This window comes from Dinoponera quadriceps, unplaced genomic scaffold (assembly GCF_001313825.1).
Source record: "Dinoponera quadriceps isolate SergipeBrazil2010 unplaced genomic scaffold, ASM131382v1 scaffold2159, whole genome shotgun sequence".
Taxonomy (NCBI): Eukaryota; Metazoa; Arthropoda; class Insecta; order Hymenoptera; family Formicidae; genus Dinoponera; species Dinoponera quadriceps.
Genome location: NW_014556477.1, coordinates 960,055 through 983,960, shown reverse-complemented (window position 1 = coordinate 983,960; position 23,906 = coordinate 960,055). Strand labels below are relative to the sequence as shown.

General features: G+C 46.1%; 1 protein-coding gene across 1 annotated transcript in view; it reads left to right on the top strand.

Annotated features, from left to right (window-relative positions):
* Positions 1 to 23,906, top strand: part of LOC106747554 (mucin-5AC-like) — a 33,209-nt gene that overhangs the window by 259 nt on the left and 9,044 nt on the right. The window contains exons 2-4 of the mRNA XM_014625182.1: positions 17,439 to 17,499; positions 22,937 to 23,119; positions 23,329 to 23,588. Of these exons, the coding sequence (XP_014480668.1) occupies positions 17,439 to 17,499; positions 22,937 to 23,119; positions 23,329 to 23,588 (504 nt within the window). The remainder of the gene's footprint in view (positions 1 to 17,438; positions 17,500 to 22,936; positions 23,120 to 23,328; positions 23,589 to 23,906) is intronic.

Here is a 23,906-nt window from a genome sequence, read left to right as displayed (position 1 = left end):
GTTGATCCTTCAGGCCTCGTTTCCGACCGTTTCGTGAACGCTTCAGTTCACTTCTTCAGGGTGAGGTTGCAATGCCCGAGTATCTCAATACGAAGAGGCAAACTGGAACGTTCACGTCGGAAATATACTTTTCCTTTCCTTCGAATTCCGAGATCTCGCGTTCGATAGAAATCTCGCGTGTGTTGAATTTCTAAATTCCTCCTCCAATTTCTTCGTCAATTTCGCACGTGCGAGGGAAAACGCCTCCCGACGGAGTTAATGACGGTCATTTCTCGTCGAGTGATTCAATCCCGGGCCGATTCGCCGGGCGATTAGAACGAAGACGAGTTGTCGAGAGGAAGCTCTCTCGGTGTGACGAGGCATCACCTCGCGACACCTGCGATGACGGGCATTTCTCATTAACGGCGACAATCGACGAGTGTAATGATCGCGGTTTTGGCTTCGGATTCCCGCGCCGGAGAAGAGCGGATCTCCGCTTTCAAATCTATTATCTCAGCCGCGCATCTTAACATTAAACTTCCTTGCAATTGTTCTCTGATTTGAAAGAGAGCGGAGGAACATTCGTTCACCTGGAAAGAGTCATTTATTATTCCATTTCCCGTTATTATAAAGCGGTAAATACACCTTGAAATTGCTGCACGTGGAAGAGACGAGACGATATACGAAAATTGACTACGAGCGAAATTCTCCACACACAGAAAAATATATATTGTATTCAAGTAAATATGACTTGTTTCAAGTGTTTTGTAAGTTTATACATCCGCAAGTCATATCACAAGTCCATCATAAGCATCAAATTTATTCAAATTATATTCTGAACCGTAGTAAGTTTAATATTTCAGTCAGGAGTGTTAAATTGAAACACCAAAACTAAAACTTCGGTCTGCTTGTTCAAATTAAAATTTAAGAATTTAACTTTCCTTCGATAAAGTTTATAATATTCTTGAAAAAAAAAGAATGATAAATTCTTTCGAGTAAATAATAATCAGCTTTACTAAAACATTAGAAAAACATTAGAAAAGCTGATTATCAACAATATAACTGTTATATACAACGCATGTTATATTGCACTTGCATTGCTGAGCGGGAAATTATAAACGTTGTTATAATGTTACCGTTAATTGGTGTTTACTGGGGACTATTAATACAAGGCCCGTATAAGTAATTGTTACTTGAGACTTGTCCTATATGACATGCTTACATTTGAATTTAGAGTTAGATTCGAGTTTCTTATTCGATTCATAAAACATATGCGACACATTACACTTGCAACCGTGATTCAGCTGAAAAATTCAAATCTAACTCTTCATATATATCTCCCAGAGAACCGACGTTCGTTGTGCACTGAGAAAAAGATTTCTTCAAATTTCATTAATTTTATCGCATCCAAACAAATTTCATCACTGACATGCTCCGAAGAAACTAATGTTTCGACTAATAAACACGATCGATAGGCTTTTCAACGGATATGCACCTTTATCTTAAATAAAAAAAATTGGTTTGAAAACGAAAGACAATTTTCTTATAAAGAAATCATTTGTTTCATTTTACATATTTATTGTAACCAAATAATATTTTACTTGGTTAAAAGATATCGTTTCAAATAAAAGCGTTCTTTCCGTTAAATAATCGAGTTTTCTTGAATGAGGCGACAGAATTTTTACTCAAACAAATAATACTTCGTATGTGTCGCTTCTATGATACAAAATTTTCGTGAAACAAGTAGAAATGTTAAATCGAAAGAAACCGTTTTATCTTTGCGCATCCCACAACAGGACAGTCGCGAAAAGCGTTATAAACGACGGACAGTCGGCGGAAAAAGTAACACAAGGACTGCACTTGGGCGGGAAGGAGTGTGCGGAACACTTTCCTGCGCGAGATGTATGTTATCTCCGAGTATCAAACACACAGTGCACGCTGCGAAGCCTGCGCCCGATCGGCCATTCGCAAATCCCCTGGCGGTGAATAATTTCGCGGTCCAGGAGCGACGTTTATTTCGAAACTCCCTGAAATTTACAAGTACGGCGGTACCAGCTCGCCGTTTCGCCGGAAATTTCAGCCGATCGCGGACGGGAAAGCCCGTTTCAAATTTTCCCCTCCCCCCCCTCCGAGACAACGTCACGTTCTTCCGTTCGATCATTACACGAGCGAATTCGAATCGATTCCGCCGCCTCGTGCGGCGCTTCTCGGATCTCTCCCGTGTGAGAGAGATCTCTCAAGGACTCTCAAAGAGGCGAAGACAAGCCGGAGAGAGAGAGAGAGAGATCTTGTTTTCCGTCTCCGGGGGGAAACGCTGATCTTCGATCGGCCGTGTGTTACACGCTCGCCGCGATCGAGAGTCCCGATCGCGAGTAACGATTGAAATTGCATCAATCTTAGTAAGAAACCGCGGTCGATTGCGGTCAACCTGCTCCACATGATTCGCACGCAACGCAATGCAACACCGTTTTGGCGTGACTCGCGCTAAGGTACGCGCAGGTGAGACGGCGGCGAGAAGGAGGAGGAGGAGAGGATGTAAAAGTCGCGCGCGTCAGCATGGAGATCGGATTCCAAGGGAAAGATCTGATATTCGCGTTGAGTAACGCGCACACGGGAAACATTTGCCTTGCATATTCGCCTCGCGGTATCAAACGCAATTACGGTCGCGTAGCGACCGTAGCGGTAGTAGAAAAGGGATCCTTGAGTCCGTTCGCAGGAGAAGTGCGAATTTATGGGCACGTCCGTGGGCGTAGGCACTCGCTCCTCTTTTTTTCTTCTTCTTCTCTCTCTTTGTGTCTCTCTCTTTTTTATTCCTGGTTCTTGCAACTCGCGCTAGTCACGCTCTCAACGAGTGGACGGCGTTAATGAGCACGAAAGTGAGTGAGCGAGCGAGCAAGTGAGGAAGAGAGAAAAAGATAAACGGGAAAGGACTGTCTCCCAGGATGGGCTCTTAATTTATTCGTGTTTCACACTGAGAGAAATTATACTTACACATAACATGTATGTCTAAAAAACGTATGTTTTTCAGAGAGATACCTTTAAATGTCTGATTGTCTTGAAGGTATCTTTACGACGTCTTAGAACGCCTTAATGTTCTCTGGGTTCTCTAACTATAGTTATTTTCGGCCTCAACTATACCCTTGTTATACTTTTAACCATAAAAGTAGTAGTAGCAATATGCGTGTAAGATTATGGTCGTTGACACTCTACACGGAAAAAAATTAGTATCCAAAACTCATATTCTCATATATGAACAAGAATATATAAATTTATATAAAGGTAAAAATTGCTCTCTTTTACAATGTGTAAATTCTATACAGTTCCACTAAAAATATCATATTCTTGTTATATTCAAGAATAATGTTTATGAATTGAGAGGAAAAATATCGGATAGAAAGAACGATATCTCCAAACCGATACAACTGATAGCGTTCTTTCTCTCTCTAATATTTTTTTTCTTTCAATTCGTAAAAATTATTCTAGAGTAACAAAAATATAATATTATTAATTAGAAATTATATAGAATTTCTTCATGTGAGAGAAATTTGTATCTTCATACAAGATTATATATTCTTGTTTTTGTATGAGAATATAAGTCTCGAATTAATATTAATTTTTTTTGCTATGTATAGTAAAATTAATATTAATTTTTTTGCTATGTATAGTAACACTTACTACCAGTAGAAAAGTACTACTAGAAAAATGGTCCTGCTAATTATAATTCTTTCATTAACATAATTATAGTCATAAATATGAAATATATCTCTCTGAATACAACTGTGCGTCTTGTTTTGGCGAGCTCGTGGCTACCGGTGTACGCTTCGCGTATGATTGACTCGCTATCATTCCGGTTTGCGTTTCTTTTCTTTTTTAATTTAAAATAAACACGTGGCTAAGTACAGCACGCGCAACATTACGTAGCGTTCAACCGGGGCCGGAGTCTGCCCGGGACACCTCTGTCGGGTTTTACAGGTGTGCAGCGGCGCGACGTAGAGAGCGACACGGTGGATAGGTGGTTACCGGTCGTTTGAATAAATTTCTAATAAAATTTCAAGCAGTGAAAGTAGGGTCGGATTTATCGCATAATTTCGTTTCTCGGTACACTTCGGCTACACGCGCACGTCGTGTATACATAGTTGTTGCAGCTTTGCCGCCACCGTTGCTCCATATAATTGACGATGCGTTCAATCACATGCGAGCGGTACAAATGAAGGCGTGTGTAATTGCGCCAATAATTCTCTCGCGTCTCGAACGATTCCGCGGGCGTGGGATTCTCGAAATCACCGTTTCAAAGATCGAGAGAGAAGAGGAAAGGACGGAAAGGAAGCAAACGGAGAGTCGCAACTGGCCTCAATCCGCGTAAAGCCCGTGTCAGACTAGGTGTTGGAAATCGAGGACTAAAGATCAGAGATTGAGGATAGAAGATTGGAGGATTGAAGGATTGAGCAGATCGCAGATTGGAAGTTGAGCAATCGTGACAAAGCGAGCCAAGGTCGAAATTAGCAGTCGACCCATCGAATTCTAATCTCCAGTCCGTGATCCTGGGCTTTCCCCACAGCTGCACGGAGAGAAAAGTATTCGGCACTTGTAATTGTAATTGCACGGGGAAAGAATTATATTATGCGTGTATTGCTGCTACTATTATTTTTCGTTAGGAAAACGATAAGAAGATATAGCTACGCGGGAAGGAAATACAGCATCAATTCAAGATCTATATTCTCATATATAAGCAAGAATTATATATTCATGTTAACACGTATGTAAACAAGAATACGTGATCTCTCCGTATATGTGTGAGAATATGAGAGTCTAGAATTGATATTAATTTTTTTTTCGATATGGCGCCGAAACTGACCATAGTGACCAACCAGTTTTAGTCGGATTAAATATTTTTCTCTGACAGATTAAATATTTTTCTCTCACACCCGGTTCGATATGCTCTTGGATCCCGCGATCGGGAGGCACCCGATGTGGTAAAAGGCGCTGGGAAAAATCCGGTGTGTGCCTCTCACTCGCACGTTCCTCGCGCGATAGCAGATAGATTGAGCGCGCGGCTCGCGCTGCAACCTCTCCTCTCTCAGGATCTACGCGCGATCGGAAACATATCTCGAGGCTCTTTCGAGCTCTCCGGGAGAGATCATTCGAGGGCGGGGGATCTCGAGCTCGGGCGCTGATATCGAATGCCTCCACCTGGGAAAACGAGCACCCGGCTTCCTCGAGCCGATGCGGGCGAGGAGGGGACCGGCGGACACGCTGGTTATTCCAGGCCGGAGCACCTCGCAATGCACCGCTCAACTTTGCGGCCCGTTCAGCCGTCGCAAAGAAGGAGCGAACAACGCGTGTGGCAATTCGATTGCAAAAGCCGACGGGGAGGAGGACGTAATGATCCTGACCGATCGGACGGTTCGAAGGAGCGATTTTCATTTTGAAAAAAGCCCGTTGCGGGGTGATATTTTTCAAGTAGGGAACAACCGCCGACGGGGTATGGTCGGTCGCAAAAAGGTTGCGATACTCAGATTGAGACTAGAGATTAGAAAACTCGGTGACGAAAAGTGAAAGCGATCTAAGTGATAAGGAATGATATCTTTGTTATCGCGAATGAGAACACTTCGTGGGAAGATTCGGCTGCATTAAAATTCGGTTGAGACAACTGAGAGGCCAATTGACTACGTAGAAAGCAGCTATAGAAATCTCGCTATTTCCACAACCGTTTCGTATAGTCTCTCTCCCCAGGCAACGGAAAATTTATGCATTTATTTAACGGGAACAGGTTCCTTTTACATATATAAAATAAAAAGATAAATATGTGGAAAACAACGCTTTTATATGTTCATGTGCATACTTGATCAAGAACGCAGGCAAGATATATATAATAAACAAGGCTCACATTACTGACTGAAAGCAGACATGAAAATATATGTAAAAATATGCAAATAAATCATATATATAATCAAATAGCGAACGCAAATATAATAATAGATAGAAATACATATTTGGAAAACAGTTCTGTTGCCGGGATAGAAAAATTTTGCCAGGTGAATTTGCCTTTAGGACACGTTGATTTGCTGTTAGAAAAAAAAAAAAAGTGTTTTCCTGCATTTACTAATTTACTAATTTGTCCTCGCGGCAAATAAATGTACAGATCCAACGAAATAATCAGGGAATGGCAATCGTTATTCTTAACAAGTCGTTTTGCCGTTCGATACAGTAACTGACAGATTTCCCCGCGACAGCATAAAATTTGCTGTGCCAGCGGAGTTATTTCTCTCCGTGTGGGCGTCTGCGACATTTCAGTGTTTGAATGTTGAGTAACTGCAATATACGCGAGTAATCGCGATCGCGAACGCTCCCGGGGACCTCGAGTTTCAGAGAGGAAAATCTTGGAAATTCATGTTGCACAGCCGTTTGTCCGATGTATTAATATTTATATAACTCGATATAACGGGAGACCAGATCATACAACATTCAGTTACACCAACGGGATTGTTGCCTTTTTTTCCCCCGTGCTTCCCGACGCGGCGGCCGGTTCGGCCGGAGCGGAAAAACACCCGCGCAGCCTCGGGTGGGTCGCGCATCGTGCGTCACCGCGGCTTCCGAAGTGAAAGCGAACTTCCAAGCTTCGCGGCCGAACGAGAAGCGCCGGGACGCGCGATTTTAATGCCGGCACAAGTCGACCTTCGCAGTCGTTCGCGATGACGATCGACCTTCGTCGTCGCCTGCGACGCCTGTATATTCTACGTATGTTCGACGAGGCCCCGGTGGAATGCGCGCGAGAGGAGAGCCGGCCCCGTGACGAAAGTTCCCCATCGGGCCGGGGAAAGATCAACGGGCGACGGAAAAATAAGAGACACTCTCGCCGGTATGAGGACGATCAGCGGTTGACCTTTCGGTTCGTCGATCGTGATCGCGGGATCCTTCGTCGTTGTTAACCGCGACTTCGTGTCGCCGCTATCTTACAGCACGTCAATTAACGCGCGCACGTGCATCTTCCTAACGGCGCGTATTTTATTTTAATACGTGTTACGTATCGAGACGCGATATATCCCTCCCGCAATGAATCTCAGCCGGCGGACAGGCGCTAATAAAATGCGCGCCTCGCTCGAGTGTCTCGGGGAAATAATCGTTTCCAGCCGTGAATTCGAAAGAGAAACTTGGCGATTTCATTCGCGCAGCGCTCTGTCTAGCGTGCGGCGTTAACGGGAGAGAACACGGTTTCCTCTCCCCGATCGCCTTCCGGAGATATCAGACGCCGAAGGAATTCACGGATACTCGCGAGATCTTCATCCGGCGATTGCGACATTTCCGACACGAATATCATCATTATCATCATCATCGGAAATTCGCCGGCCAGCGTTTCTTATAAGGAAACGTCGAAGTGTCCCTCACCGATTTCGGTGACGTAAGATGCTGTATTATATGTTGCAGAGCAGCCAAGAAGAGGAGACCACGTATTCCTTCGCAAGTGTTATTTCGCATGTTTGAGGGTTGAAACTAACCTTTGGGGGAAATCCGACGGAATCGGTCACGGGGGAGTATTTTCGGGATTGTGAAATTTATGAAAACATGTTTCGGACAGGACAAAAGACAAGGCACAAGACTGCGATACTTGCGGCTTCTCGGGGACAGAAGGGATCATTTAATCGGCAGTCGTAATTGGCCTATTAATTCGCGGCGAAAGAGAGCGAGCGCCCGCCGGGCGAATTCCGTAGAAAGTAAGAGCGAGTGAGGCACCTCCCCCCGTCTCGCGGCGCGACAGCTCAAATCGATTTTACGTATCCACTTTCAAGACAGCGGTGAAATGAGCGGTGTAAATCGAAAGCGGTGCTTAATCGGCCTGCCGATATCACGCGTGGCAGGTTAACACGGTTTCGATCAACACCTAACGAGTGCGCGACTCGACAAAAATATTGATTTTCATGTCTGGAGAGCTCATCTGATGGATGATCGGTCCAGATATAAAAGTTTAACTCACATTCACTTCGATATCAAAATAAATATTTTGATATCCGGTATCTCTCATCTCTAATGGATTGTAATCCGGATGTAAAAGTTTACTCAGACATCAGGATATAAAAACATAAAAACATAAAAAAACATTTATTTTTCGGCTTGCCGATATATATCGCGCGTGGCAAAGCGTAACACGATTTTAACCGACACCTAACGGTGTGCGCATATCGAGAAAAATATTTTCATATCTGGGAAACTCATCTATAATGGGTTTAATTAAGATATAAAAGTTTATCTCCAGTTACTTAGATATACAAGTAAACATCATTATGCTCGAATATCTCTCATCTAATGGATTGATCCGAGTATCAAAGTTTATCCAGATAGCAGAAATGAAAATATTTATTTTCATATCAGTATATCACGCCGATATCACGCGTAGCACAGTGACACCGTTTTAATCGACGCCTGACAGATGCGTGACTCGGCAGAAATATTAATCTTTATATCTGAGTAACTGATCTAATGGAGTAATCCAGATATAACAATTTATTCAGATACCTAAATATAAAAATATTTATTTTTAAATCGGCCGATATCACGCGTGGCACAGTGACACCATTTTCATCGACATCTCCAATTAACGGATGCACGACTGGACAAAAATATTTCTTTTTATATCTGGACAATTCATCCAATGGATGAATTCAGATATGAAAATGCACTCAGATATACAATTACTCGGATATGAAACATAAACATTTTTACGGCCGAATAATTCATCTAATATATTAATCTGGAGCGGATAGACCGAGCGTTTTTGTATGCGCGTGTGGGTAAAAATCAAATTCTATTTAGTAGCAATCACATGCAACGCGGTCGCCAGGCGACGATAGATCGAATCGGTCGCCCGCGCACCGCCGGTAGCACGCGCTGAGGACGGAAATAAAAAGATTCCAGAACGAGAATGTCGCCCGAGTGCCTTTCGTAACGGTAGAACGAGCGCGTTAAGCGTTACCGCGCAGTGCTCGCCGAGTGTTCATAGAGAAACACAAGCCCGTCACTTAATTATATAAATGCGGCCGGCGACTTTCAATGAAACCGACCGTGCAGCGGATTTCCCATGTGCGATTGCCCGTGTCGCGCGCATCCGGATGTCACCTCGCGACGTCCGGACGATCGCGAAACGCCGAAGAACCCGGATCGAAAGTTTAGTCCTGCTTTAAGTTTCGTTTAGTTTGACATTAAGCCTTCAAAGATCTTCTGCTGCGTTCGTTTGATGCTACACAAGTAGGAATTTAATTCCGTCTTCTTCCGTTTGAGGATTTAAACCGGTATTCATAGTCGGATTTTATATTTAAAACTGTTTTAAGTTCACCTTTAGATGTAGTGAATGAAACGGGCCGTACAGTATCTGAAGATAAACTCAAGATTTAAATATAAGATCTGAATTGTGAATACTGGCCTTAACTCGGCAATAGTTACTCTTTTTTTTTACGTAAACCGTCATCTTGATTTATTATTATTATACGTTGTAGATTTAGATTTACTCGTTACTTTTTTGAAAAATATGAGGAGAAACCCAAACAATATTTAAGAAATGAAATAAACGCACTAAATGTCTTATGACAGTATTTCGTATGGATATCTATTTAAAAAATGCTATTTTATTACCTATTTCCGATGGAATAAGATATTTAAAGGTTCGTGAAGAATAATTATTTAGAAAAAAAATTGCAAATATATTAAGCAACGTTCATTTTATAAGAATTTAAAGTAAATTTCAACTCGAAAAATCCCGGTGCATCCAGAGTCGAAATTTTCGTTCTACATTAAGTCTCCGAAAGTCTTCTATTGTATTCCTACGGCGCTATAAATGGGAAGTTATTTCCGTTTTCTCCGCTTGCGAAGACTTAATGCAGAACCAAGCGGACATAATATAGGACTGAAATTTCTCGCCTCGGCATTTCTTTCGCGGATCCTGCCGAACTATCGTCGCATCTGTCGGTAATAAAATGTGGAATGGAGAGGAGGGAAGGTCGGAATGCCAAAAATAGCAAGAGGACTACGCGTTATATGGCCGGCGAGTGTCGTGCGTTTGTTTTTCGCCCAACCTTGGACCTTGTTGTTCGCTCGCTCGCGAGTCCAGAAATCTGGTTCTGCAGATATTCGCGCGATGCGAAAGGTCAACGAGGTGCCCTCCCGCATTATTACAGCAGATAGCCCCGGTTGGCGCGAGAGAGCGGGTTTTCTATTCTCGCGGGGCCCACCGCCTTCGTTATTGTTGTACGTTCGCTCCCGCAGGAGGAGATCGAAGGACCGGCGACGAATATCGAGATCGAGAGAACGTTGACCCTGCGAGATTCCTGCGCGCGGGACGGCGAGGCGATAAATAATTCGCGATTTGCCTCGCATTTGTCGGCGAGAGCTGCGGTTCTCGATGTTGCTCGCAAGCGTGAGCGCGACGTCGGGCAAATGTCAGAGAGAAAGAGAGAGAGAGAGAGAGAGATGAAGATAGCTCTGCGTTCTGAAATTTCGTTAAGTGCACGAGAGAACGATTCAGAATAAAGTATGTACATCGGGATTGCAAAAGCGAGGAAGAGACGGGCGTTACGCGCGAAGAAGATATTCGCGCAGCAACTTACGCGCAATAATTTTCCACTTTTCGCATTGCGAGCGAAGTGCAGAAGCGTTTACGACTGGTTTCCCATCGACGAGGAGCGATTCGACCGCGTAATCGGCGGCTCAATATCGTTTTATCGGGAGAATTAGCCGACAATTTCGATAAATACTCGGTAAATTATTGCCGCATATCGGCCGGCCGCGCTGCCGATTATCGTCCGCGCGCGATCCAGAAACTGCGATGAACGAGCAACATTACCACTGCTCCGAGCCGTAAACGGAATCCTCCGATTCCCCCCGTGAACGCCACTTCCTCCTCGAAAGTTACGGAAGATGAAATTAACTCGTTAGACTCCGATGAGTACGAAGAGAAATTTCCCGCCGTGGCGCGTCGGCCGGCTTTTCGCGATCGTTCGCGAGAAGAACGCGTCAAGTTTGAACACGGATGCCCTCGAGCCCGGCGGTTGACCTTTTCAGAGATATTGACGCGCATGTGTACGTTCAGGTACACGTTTGTGTTTCCCTTTTCAATTCGAACGTAGTCGGCAAACTATAACGTGTACATTGCCGTGAATAAACATTCGCCACAAAATTCCGCAAGAAAAAGACAAATCTCGTCACATTACATCATATTTACGTCGCTTTGGAATTTAATCGTTTTAATAATAATATAAATAGTAATGATAATAATAATTTTCATTAACGGGAGAAGCACTCTTCAGTATACATATATAATATATAATTGAGCATTAACATCAGAGATAGACAGCGGAAGATAGAATTACAAAATTATCAACATATATTAGTACATATTTATACATTCTATATAAATATAAAAAATTATATCATACAGAAATAAATATATAAATAATGATGGCAATATAATGAAAGCTAAAAGCTCATGAAGTCGCAGCAGTGGAATATTTAAATTTCGGATCAAGAAAGTCTACGAAATCGGAGAACAAGTTAACTGTTAAACGTAATCTGCCCATATGGGAATTTAAACCGCAAAAACGTCCGACGGTACTCAATGTATAAAAGGATAATCTTTNTTTTTCCCCCCCCCCCCCCCGCCGAAGAGATTAGCGCGTTGATTGCCGCGTTAATTCCCAGTGATTATTTCACAATTCCATTAAAGTCCGAGCGACCATAATTACGGTAAATAAATGTTGATTTATCGTTGCCTGCCGGCCGCGTTGCATATGATTGCTCATTGAATGGAATTTGACTTTTACTCGTTCAATCTGCCTCGCTCCGGATTAATCCATTAAATGAGTCATCCAGATGTAAAGTGTAAAGCGCGACTCAGAGATGCACGTATCAATTAGCGGTGCGTATGATCAATTACAAGCAAATCAATGAGGGCGCAATCGCAGTGCCGGTGAACATCCCGTGACAGTTAGTCGTGTCGAAAAGTCCGGCACTCCAACGTCGGGATGAAGTGTAGCATGAAGTGGCACAGAGCGGCAGAAGCTGGACGTCACGACGGGGCTCTCGCTCCGGCTCGAAAGGACGCTCGAAAGGTTTCGCGGTTGAGGACGACGATGCGGCGATCGCGGCCGAATAGAGTCCGTCCGCGCAATTATGCGCGAGAATGTCATTGGTGTCGTCATTTTTAAGCCGCCAGCGTGAAAACACGCGAATTCACCGGCACAATTTCCCGATACCTGTGCCGAGGGGACGGGGGAGGGTGAAGCGGTGTTTAATTCGCGCGATGAGCGACACCTCGCCGCGCGATCTCCTCGGTGACGCAAGCGGCGCTCGAAAATGGAAAAAGGCGCCGCGGCGAGAGGGGAACGAGATAGTATTCCATGCATGAAATGATTCGCATTCTTGAAATGCACCGACCTTCGGTTATTTCTCGATCGACCGAGCCAGTGACCAGTTGGTATTTCCACCGCGGAAGCCGGTCGCTCTATACTGGTTCCCGCTCAGCGCCGAATACTCGAGCGGTACTCGCGGTATTGCGCGCGTCATCTCGCTGAATTGAAAATGTTCGACAAACGATCGGGTAATATGTAAGACGCAATAAAAGTAATGAAGAACAAGGAATTGAATATAAGGGATCAGGAATAAGCTGCGCAGAGGGAAAAACAATTTTTGAATTTAACACAGCAGTGTTTGACTCGGGTTTGTTTAACATAAAGGGCATAATTTAATATTAAATATCACTTGGTTTGGACGGAAACGTTTCACCAGAGCAAATGATGTTTGATGGAAGAAACGGTATTATTTAGAAGAAATAATATTTAGTTCGGAATAAAGAAACAACGAGAATCTAGACTCTGGAGAACGAAATTCTTTCTGTAACATTAAAAGAGCACTTATCGTGCTCCTTTGACGCTACAAGGTGGGAACTTACTTCCGTTTTCTCCACCTGAAGACTTAGAATTTCAAATATCGACTTATTGTCGCGTCGACGACACCCTCTCTCGCGTGCCCTCGTCGTCGTCGCTCTATCTTCCTTCGAGTGCGCAACGTTGCGCAACATCGATATCCTTCGTGGATAAATTATGTAATTACCGCCGGCCGGCGGCGCATGCCGGCACGTTTATTCTAATCAAGTGAAACCGTTATCCGCATTATCCGCGCACCGCAAATCCGTATCGGGTGTTCGCAGCGCAGGGCAGCGATCGACGCGAGCCTCGAGAAATCCTTCCCTTCGCAGGAATGCGTGCCGCGCGCGCGCATGTAAAAGCTTTAGTCAGATTCCTTCCCCGAGAGCGAGCGCTTCGTTAATAATTCATATTCCGCCTCTCTTATTTAACGCCGAGGAACGGGATTGTGCGCGACGGCTATTAAATAAATGACACGTATCGAAAGTTCCGAGGAGGCGCCGCGGACGGAGGAGGATAATCTCTTGGTGCGGAAAATCCGCTGAATTCGGCACTCCCCGTACACGGAAGAAAACGCCGCCGAGTCAACAGAGTTTCCAACAAAGCGCGTAATTGTCCAACAAAGCGAATAAATCTTCTTGATTCAGTAACGACGTATTATTGAATCTGATTTATCATGTGTTGTTTCAACAATTCGAATATCAGTCCCGATGATATTGCTATGGAATCAAGGAGATTTCAAACGACTTGTCCAATTATGAACGGTGTTGGAGCGTTTATTGCTTCAAACGGCATTTCTTCCCGTGTGGGTGGTAGACCGATCGATGACGCAGCCGAGCCGGATGGCGATCGAAGCCGTGTTTATTTCAACGTGACCGTCGTGTAAAACGGAATGGAATTATATGTATCTCTTTTATCACCACGCGGAATAAAGTTATATTAGCTTTTAATTAAATTTAATTTAATTAATCGAATTGAATGCATACTAATTACTTCGAGATCTTTTGTCGCAAAAATCGAGACCTCATATGGTCTCGCAAAACCGACCGGTGAACCGATTTCTTCAAAGCCGGAACGCTCGACGATGGGGTTTATTTAGTTCAAGTTTTTTTCAAGCGCGATCATCGCGTAAAGCGACAGAATTATGCATATATGTTTTAATTACCACGCGCGACAAACTTATATCGACTTTTCCGAGATCTCACGAAAACCCGAGATCTCACAGTCGCGCGGTTTCGCGAGATCGACCGGTGGAGGGATTTTGTCGAATCCGATACGCTCGACGATGAAGCCGTTTCGGTGATCGATTAGTAACGACTAATAGCGGATCTGCACGATCGAAAGCGCGACGCGAACTTCCGTTTCGCTTGCGAAACTGCCAGAAACTAACCGGGCCCCGTTGTCGATCGCGCACACGAAATATGTACGCGTGGGTATACACGCACGTGCAATCGTGCTCGGGGCTCTCGTACTTGCTTTCCAAGGATCCTACCATTGTAGAAAGTTATTTGACATTTAGAGGGGTTTGCAGTTTTTTGACCCACCCTGTGCATACTCTCGCGCCGCATGCCGCGCGAGCGCGATTTACCGACGCCGCGGGAGGCGCAACACGTGCGCGACGACAGATCGCCACGTGTCACGATGATGAGAGGGAAAGAGAAATGATCGTCGTGCGAGGTTGCAGAACTCTGACTTGCAAAAGCCGCCGAAGTTGCAAAAGTAATAACTTCGCGACGATGCGCGCTTCGAACGAGAATTTGCCAGCTATACCCTTCAAATTTTCACCTTTCCTTTCTTTGTCTCTCTTTTTTATTACATTGCATTCTTACTGCATTATATCCGTAACGTCCTTCGAGGGACATAGTCCTTAGGGCGAGTCCTTAGCGCAATAAACGCGTCAATCAATCGAAAGTGTCGCGTGAGGATTGAAGGTGTGTGTTAAAAAGTGATACATATAGAAATATAGTTACAAAGAGCATTGAATATCGTAAAACGTTTGAAACAGTATTTTCCCTTTCGGTGTGTCGTTAGAATGAAATTGATTTCGCTATCTTAGTTCCTATAGTATTATAAAATTGACGGTTTAACACAGACTCGAAATTTCGGCTCGCTATACGCTTCCACTATCGTAGCTTCCACACCGTTACTTGCGAGCACGCCTGTCCGGATTGCGCTCGGATTGCGCTCGTGCGAGCGTTTATGGTCGAGGAGACATTCGCCGCGGTGATTGCGGATCCCCCGGTGCTGCGTGCGCGGTCAACACCTCGCCGGTTCCGAGTTTCACCTCGATTAAAGGGAGCGATTAACTAACTCGGCGAAGCGGCGGCGGCCGTCTTCCGCGCCTCGCTCGGAATTTCTGTTAGGCGGGCTCGTCTCATTAAGCTTGCGGCGTCCGCTAATTGTTATCGCGGCGACTGCGTGCCGTTGCACGTCGGCAACATAACGTAACGTTAACGTAACGTTCGCCGGCCGAAACCGCACCACCACCGCGGCGAGAAAGTGGGCGCGCGCGCGCGCGGCGTTCTTTCTTCTTGCTTTCTCTTTACGCGACCATTACGTAACGAGGAGTGGCCGATCGCGTGCGCGAACGTGTGCGTACGTACCTTGTCACGGCACCGCCGTCATCCCTCCCAATACACGTCATCGGTCTTTATTAATCGGACACCCCGGCCGCAATCGCATTGACCGCGACGGGCCCGGCCGGGAACAAGTGCATCGTCGCCGCGGCGTGCACTTTGCATTTCTGCGTTACGTAAGCGGTTACCGGCGCTCCGGTATCCGGGTGTACGACGGACATGGGCGTAGCCCAGGATTTCAGTCAGGGCGACGAACATCTGCCTTCATATCCGTCACCTCGTGACACGCTCCCGATCTTTCGCCTCCGACCCTTCCTTCGGGACATCTCTCCGTGCGAGAGGCTGAAATTCGAAATTACCTTCCTACACGGAGGTAATGTTGGTGGTGAAAGCGACTACGAAAGTTTGCGGATTATTGTTTAAAAGTTTAGATATTATTATTTAAAACGATTATACCGGAATTATCATCGAAATTATTAGGTTTGTTTGTTACCTTTAGCGATGTGTACGTATGGTATACATCACTAAAGATTACAATATGCACACACATACATCAGAATTTCGGTCATAATTCTGGTATGGTTCAGCATTGAGAAATCTTGTGGTAATTTTTACCGCAATATTTTTTCTGTACACCTAACTGAAACACGCCGAAATCATTGCGGGCGATATGAGCCCGAGTTGAAAGTTTCGTCCCATATGAAGTTTATTTAGTTTCACGTTAAGTCTTCAAATGGAGGAGACGGAAATAATTTCTCATTTGTGGCATCAAAGGAGGACTAATAATGTTCTTTTGTTGGAGAAATTTTCAATTCCACGTTAAGTCTTCTCTCGACTGGAGAAAACCGAAATAACTGTCCGTTTGTTTGTTACGTGTTGCATAAAAGAGAGCATAATAGAAGACCTTTGAAGACTCAACGTAGAAATTAAATAGATTTAACGTAGAACTGAAATTTCAACTCGGGAAGGCAGACTGACGTCCGCAGGTAAAATTGAGAAATTTTCATCACATTCAATTTCATCAAGCATTGTTGGATACTTCGTCGCTGGCTTTTAATTACAGCTATTTAGCTTGAGAAGTGGAAGGGCATATTTAGCGTTCGATTCGACGCGTTCAGAATAAGGTCGCTGTGCTTTAATTCGTATCACCGTTTTTTCGCCGAGCCGAGCGAGCCGAGGAAGCTGAGTGAATGAACTGTTCGCCGGTTCTCACTTTCGTCGGCTCTTTCGATTACCGGGAGAGGCTTCGATGAGTTTCGTGGACATTTCTTATCGCGAGTATTACGCGGATATTTGTTCTCGCGAGAGAACGTTTTTACGGTTCTCGTGAGGATCGTCGATCGATAACCCTAACGGGTCGTTAAGTGATTGGTATGAAATTGACGTTCGATTCGAGTTCCTTCGGCGGTTGTTGACGAAATCATCAGTACCGTTAATTCCGACGGAGGCGTGCGTCCAAGAGAGGAGAGATGTGCTTTCTCTCTTCTATTTATAATTATATATTAACGAAAAACTGGTTGTGAAAGGGAGAAAGTATTACGCGCTACGTGGTCGTTAAAAAAAAAATATATATATATAATTACGTTTTACGTGAGCGCTCGAAAACGAGCGCGAGCGTTCGATTGTCATTCGCGAGGGATCGCGTCACGGACTGACCGACCGACCGACTGACCAACCGGTTCACCTGCGGAAAACGATACTTACGTGTTACGTTGATCAGGCCTCTTTACTCGAGACGCGGAAAAGCCGAAAAGCTCGAGACCCCGAAATGGCGATCGCCGGCGATCGTCGACGGCGGAGGCGCGCGAGAAATCGGGTCGCATCATGGAGTTGGAGACGAACCCGCCGCGAATTAATTATCCGCACTCTCACTGACCGACACACTCCGACACATTGTACACATTGACACATTGTACACGCGTGTGCTGATGAGCTGATGAATTATTAATGCGACGCATCCGTTTTTCCGTTACAGGAGGTGCGAGCGGCGTCGCTGGTTCTCCTCTTGGGGATTCTACTCGCGACGATACAAAATGGTAAGACTTTCACGACTATTCCCTCCCCGCGCCCGCAAAAACGCAAGTCTGATCTCTCCCACGCGGGAGAAACGATTAAAATTCTCTCTCGTTCGATCTAGGCTTCGTCGCGACTCGTCGCGATAGGATGCACCGGGAAGGAATGTGGTGGGATCTCGACGAGATTTTGCTTAAGCCGGCTTTTTCCAGCACAACGTTTGGTCCGTTGAATAAATTCTATAGGATGGCCGAAAACTGACAAAATTCCGGGTGTCGGTGGAAAACATCAAAATAAGTAGTTTTGGTCAGCAAACCCGTGTGCGCAAATCAGCCGTCTTGGCACTAGAGTGAATTATTTACAGCAGTTTTTCGAAGTGTTGGCCATTTACTTCGAACTTCGGACTTGTTTCCTTAGGTTTCACGTCTTTTTTTTTTATTTCTCTGTAAAGTTTCGCGGCCAGGTTGGGGTTCTATTCCCCTCGATTAACAAGATTGGGATGGATCCGACCGGACCAACATTCTAATGATTCTGCGTACGTGCTTGTTCCACGTCCATGTTCGTTCGTTCGAAGTTAAATGAGAAACCGCATTACCTATGATGGGATGATACACGGGGTGAGGTAATAACAGGTTAGACGAAGGTGGAAAAGTTTACATTTACAGAAAGCGTCGGAAGGGTGATTGATGTGTCAATGCGATTTCTGTTTGGTAAACGTTTCTCTTGCTCTCACATTTCGACGATATATTCAAGGTGGTGAATAGGTATTGCCTCAGCCTGTGTATCAAAAATCGGACGTTCCCGTTAGCAAGCCCGAGATCGACGGTGGACTCTCGAAAGCGAGCGTGCTCGAGATTAAACGAGGAGGTATAAGGTCGTTGGATGTTTAATACCTCCGAATTCGAGCTGACTGCACGGCGACCGCCGAAGTATCCGGACGATCGACGAGCGACGCTTATGGATCTTAAAAATAAATTATAGCCCGAGATAAATCTCAGGGAGTGCTTACACGGCTGCCAAAGTAAACCCGGCTTGCGAAACGAACTGTAAAGCGGCACTTAACTGTCGGATCCCCGGCGTTTATCCGCCGACTGCACCCTCGGATCTCACGGCGATAATCGTTTCCGCGCAAGCGGCGGAGCAATCCCGCGCTCTGCGACTGTAATAAGCAAGAGCCAAGTCGAAATGGGATTCGCGAGAGAGAAAAAAAGGAACGGGCCTCTCTCTCTCTCTCTCTCTTACTTTTTCTCTCGAGTCTCCCGCTCGTAAATCGCCGGTTTTTCCGGTCGACTGGACGAAATGGACGGACAGAAAGGACCGAAAGTTTCTCGCCGAAGTCAATCGGATCGTCGATAGATTTTAGGATTCTGCAAACTTCGGCTCGCGAATGTATTCCTGATTCCCAAGCCAAGACCGACGTTCCTATACGTTTCCTACGGGGCAAACGGAAGTTGGAATGAAAAAGGCGCTAAGCGCTCGTCACGCCTCGAGAAAAAGAGCCCTGCTCTCTCGCCGCGAATGAATAAACGACGTCGCGTCGAAGAAAAATGATCTCTCCGGCGGGTATCTCGTTTCGGAGAGCTGTTCGGTGGAGTATCGCTTTCAAGGTATATACCCTCCGATACGTATCTTTACGTAATGAACTGCAATTTTTACGCCCGAAGGCGCTCTCAACCGAGCGCTCGTTGAGCCGCGAGTTAAGCACGCGGAGTTGAAGTTAAAGTTTCCCATAAATCGCGCGGGGAAGAAGCGGCGGCGAGCTCGTCACAATGCAATGCGCGGCGATAATCGCGGCGAACAGGCGATAATGCCGGCGCGCGCGCGGGATTGCCGTAATAAGGCTTTTAATAAGGCTTTCCACTTCGTGATCGGCGAGGTGTGCGGAACGCGCGATTTTTCCCCTGTCCTACGGCGATCCGGAAAAACGCGCGATCACGAGAGCGAGCGCGGATCGCGGACCTCTTACTCGATATTATCTGGGCTATTATGCGCCGTTGCGGTTTAATGCAGTTATACACCGCGCCGTTCGTGTGTATAACCGCGAGAAATACGTAGCGTGGGACCTATCGCGAATACGCCTCGTGGGCGTAGCGGTGAAAGAGAATCTCGAGCGTCCCCCCTTCCCGCCAGCCTCGCGGAGGTGTGTTTGTTAAGCGAGTTAACGGAATCTAAGATTCAGCTCACGCGGATTCGCGCGGCACACGGTGCTCCAGAAGCCCCGTTTCGCCTCGAAAGGCACATTCCTCCCCGGGATCTCTCGCGGCTCGGCCCCCCCCCCTCCCCGAAATGTTGGCCCTGCATCAGACCTTGAATTCTACAACGCAGTAGAAGCGAAAATTGCCAAATAAGTTCAGACATAATAATGATATAATTTACTCTTCCTACCTCGACCATGACGGTGTCTTAAAGACTTCGGACTTCGCTCTTTTTAGCGTCCAAATAGGTTACTTGAATAATCATGCGAATTTTATAGTCGGAGTATCGAGAGCGTTTACAGTTTCGAGGCAGCGTTGAAATTAAATCTGTACGTAGAAAAAAGATTTCAGTTCCTGCGAGGGAATTAGGACCAGATGAAAATTCAAGGAATGACATGTCTGGTAGCGCGATTGAGGAGATTTGGGTGAGCATTCGGCTGCATTAAAACTCGGCCGGGGGAAAATGAGAACAATTGACTGAACAGCAACTTCCTGTAGGAACTTATATTAAAAGCTGCTTAAATTAAAAATAATTATATTTCATTAATATCGTTCTTGAAGGAAAAATGATAAATTATGTCCAAAATTTCTCTTACATTTCTTCTATTAAATTTATTCATAAATTTTCCCCCTATTTCTACAACCGAGTTTTCGTCCGGTCTGCAAACAACAGAAAATTCATTTCACACCAACGGAATTGTTTTTCCCATACAGATTTAGAAGTTAGTTCAAGAAAGGGAAGTTAACGGAATGAAATCATCAAAGTAGGTTTTCACCAGCTTGAAAAACCACCTAAGAAAGCGCAAACTGTCCTTAAGAGCGTCAAAGTAGCATCGAAATTTCGACTCGGAACGACACAAGTTCCCGAGCCCTCGTAACTATTATCACTATTGACTATTGACTGTTCTTACTGATAATACACTGATTCTACTTTAGAGAGCTTTTCATCGGCTCGCCGGCCGAAGCGTTTCGCGTGATTCCCGCAAGGAAGTCATCCAGGAAAAACTATCTAAAGCTCAGGCCCGAAAATTGAGACGTCGTTTGGATACTTTCGCGTCTCGTCCTGGCTGAAAGCCACCAGCGGAGTTACGGCGGTCTCGCCCGATACTCGCTCGCGGGGATTTTCGTCGACCTCGTTGAACTGTCGCGGGTTTCCGGTCAGGGTCAACACCGGCCTTAATTCGCAGGCACCGCTCGTATTGTTTCTGCACGATGTCTCGGCCTCGTTCCACGCTCGATCGGTGAAAGCATGGCGGGTAATTCGCGAGTCGAAAGTACGCGCTCCGCTCGGGCACGGCGAGCCATCAAAGTCAGCCTTCGCGCGCTCGATTACGCGTGTGCGAAGCGGGCCAACGAGATGCATACCTCTACACATAGATACGCGTGTGTGTGTGTATGTATGTGTGTGTGTGTGCATTAGGCCAATTAAACGCTCGGATGATGACGGGGAAACAATATCCCTCCTCGCGTAACATTATCGTTCTCGCGATACTATTTTCGATCGGATTACGTGGCGGATCGGCGTTACGTCGGCGAGATGGCCCGAAAGAAAGTTGCATTATAAAATTATTCGTTATATATTACGCGGATATATCGCAATTTAATTCGACCGCCCGCGTAATCGCGACGTTACGATAGCTCGTTACTACGGGACGATGAACAACGTCGGACTTGTGGGAGGAGAGATCCTCGAGGTAAACGAGCCTCGGGGCTTCCACAAGTGAAAATCTAAAGTGGCACAAGCGGTGCAAAATGGAACATCTAATTCATTTTCCGTCGCGGCAACATTACAAGGCGAGAGATTAATGTGGAAAGTTTGCAGATGTATCGAAGTACCAAGACTGACAGATGTGAGACGCGTCTCATCCGCTTTGCTAAAACAAAACTTCAAATTCTCAATATTCGACATTGAATATTTAATTCACTTTCTATCGTGGCAAGATTTCGAGAGGAGAAACTTCTCTATTTGCGGAAATCTTCGGATATCGAGACCGGCAGATGGTGCGCGTCTTATCGATTTTCCTTCCGCAACCTCTCGAAAACTCGACGATTACCGTTCAAATAGCTCTCGCGGTGTCTTCTATTACGGGCACTGGCGCGCGCGAAAGACCGCACGGAGGTTTTCCCAAGGCGAGTAGGCGATGAGAATCGCGCGAAGAGCGAGTATTTTCGGAGCCGATCACGAGAACAGCACCTGCCGCGCCGCAGCCGATGCGGCACCTATTTCTTCGCGCACGAACGAAAGTTCAATCGCGTTTCAATTTCTCCCGCGGCAGCGTTTTCTCCCACAGCCATTTACGCGTTCTCTCCGTGTTTGGCGCGCGCGAGTGTGCTCTGCCGGTGGCTCACACAGGTGCGCGCACGTACACACACACACACATACACACAAGTACGCGTTTACTGGATGGATCTGCACGCGTCGTCGACATGCATTAATTCGCGCTCCGCATACGCGAGCGCGTATCGCGGTTTCGCGGTGAAAATCGCGGAAAGTCGCCGGCACGCGTCGCAACGCGCGTTATTGGCGGACGAGAGAGTCCGATTTTTCGCAGCTCGCCGGCGACTTTCCGCGACGGGCACAATGAGCTCTGTCTCCCATTGTCCGAGCGGGAAAATAATCGCGGGACTAACAAACCAAACGACCGGCGTTTCCTTTTCATTCGGTAAAGAGAGAGAGAGAGAGAGAGAGAGAGAGAGAAAGAGAGAGGGAGATCAGAGACGAGAAAAAAAATTTTCGCCGAGGAAACGAATTATTATTTTTTTCAAGTAAAACCATCATTTAAACGTCACGCTCAATTAAATGCTACGTGGCGTTAAATGCTACGTGGCTCGAATGAAGGGAGAGAACGATCGTGTTATCGCGATCAGAAGTAGTCTCGATGGAAAAACCATCTATCTTTCGAATCGAAATGTTCATGCTACTTTGACGCTCTTATGGATAGTAATTGCACTCACTTTAATTAGACCGTTGACTAATAAAAGCTTACTTTGACGATACCAATATTCGTTAACCTCTCTTTTGAATCTTTAACTCTGCAGATTCCATTTTAACGCCACCTTGAACAGCCTATCTTGACGCTAAAATAGCGAAAAGCGACATTTAGGACTCATCATCGGAGTCGAAGTAGGAGCAAATTGTATCGTTAGAATTGAAATGTTCTTTCAGCCTATTTTACTATCTTAGTCACTACCGTATTGTAGACTGAAAAGTTTAACATAGGGCCGAGATTTCGGGTTCTCGTCGGTGCACTCTCTCGTCTTTCAGGAATCGCCGAGCGCAGGATCGTCTGCTACTACACCAACTGGTCGGTGTACCGGCCGGGCACGGCGAAGTTCTCCCCTCAGAACATCAACCCGTATCTATGCACCCACCTGATCTACGCGTTCGGCGGCTTCACGAAGGACAACACGCTGAAGCCGTTCGACAAGTACCAGGACATCGAGAAAGGTGAGGTGGAAGACATATTTAGCGCATTACTCGCGCTGAACTTCGGTTCACTCGCCTGCGCGAGTACCTGAGCTGAGCCGGCTGAGTGTTCCTCGCGAGCTACTCGGCGGTTGCACGGCATCGTGCGACTCTAGCCGTGGCACATCATCCTCAGCTGATATTTAACTTTCACTCGTCGATTAACACGCTCGCTCGCTGACGCGCGACAGGTGGTTACGCCAAGTTTACCGGCCTGAAGACTTACAATAAGAACCTGAAGACGATGTTGGCGATCGGCGGGTGGAACGAGGGCTCCAGCCGATTCTCACCGATGGTGGCGGAGCCGACGCGACGGCGCGAGTTCGTGAAGAACACCGTCAAGTTCCTCAGGCAGAATCACTTCGACGGGCTCGATCTCGACTGGGAGTACCCGGCCTTCAGGGACGGCGGGAAGCCGCGAGATAAGGACAATTACGCCAACCTCGTGCAGGTAGGTGCTTGTCCAACAACTCGCTGCTTATCTCGCCCCCGCGAGCAGGATACCACCGGAGAGATTTCTCTCGAGGAAAATCTCCTCTCAAGCTCTTCGATCGGCGGAAACGCGCGTCGACGCGCGTGAAGCTGATCGGCGACCGATTGCACGCGACTTCGCGGTCTAATCGCAGAAGCAAATCGCGAGAGAGTAACTCGAATCGCGGCGACTAATTGCGAATCATAGAGGCGGCGTTAAAACACGGGCTTCTTCGATAAGGATCACGAAACACGAAGGAAAGCAACGGCTTTAATAACAGCCCGAGCGCGGTAGTTC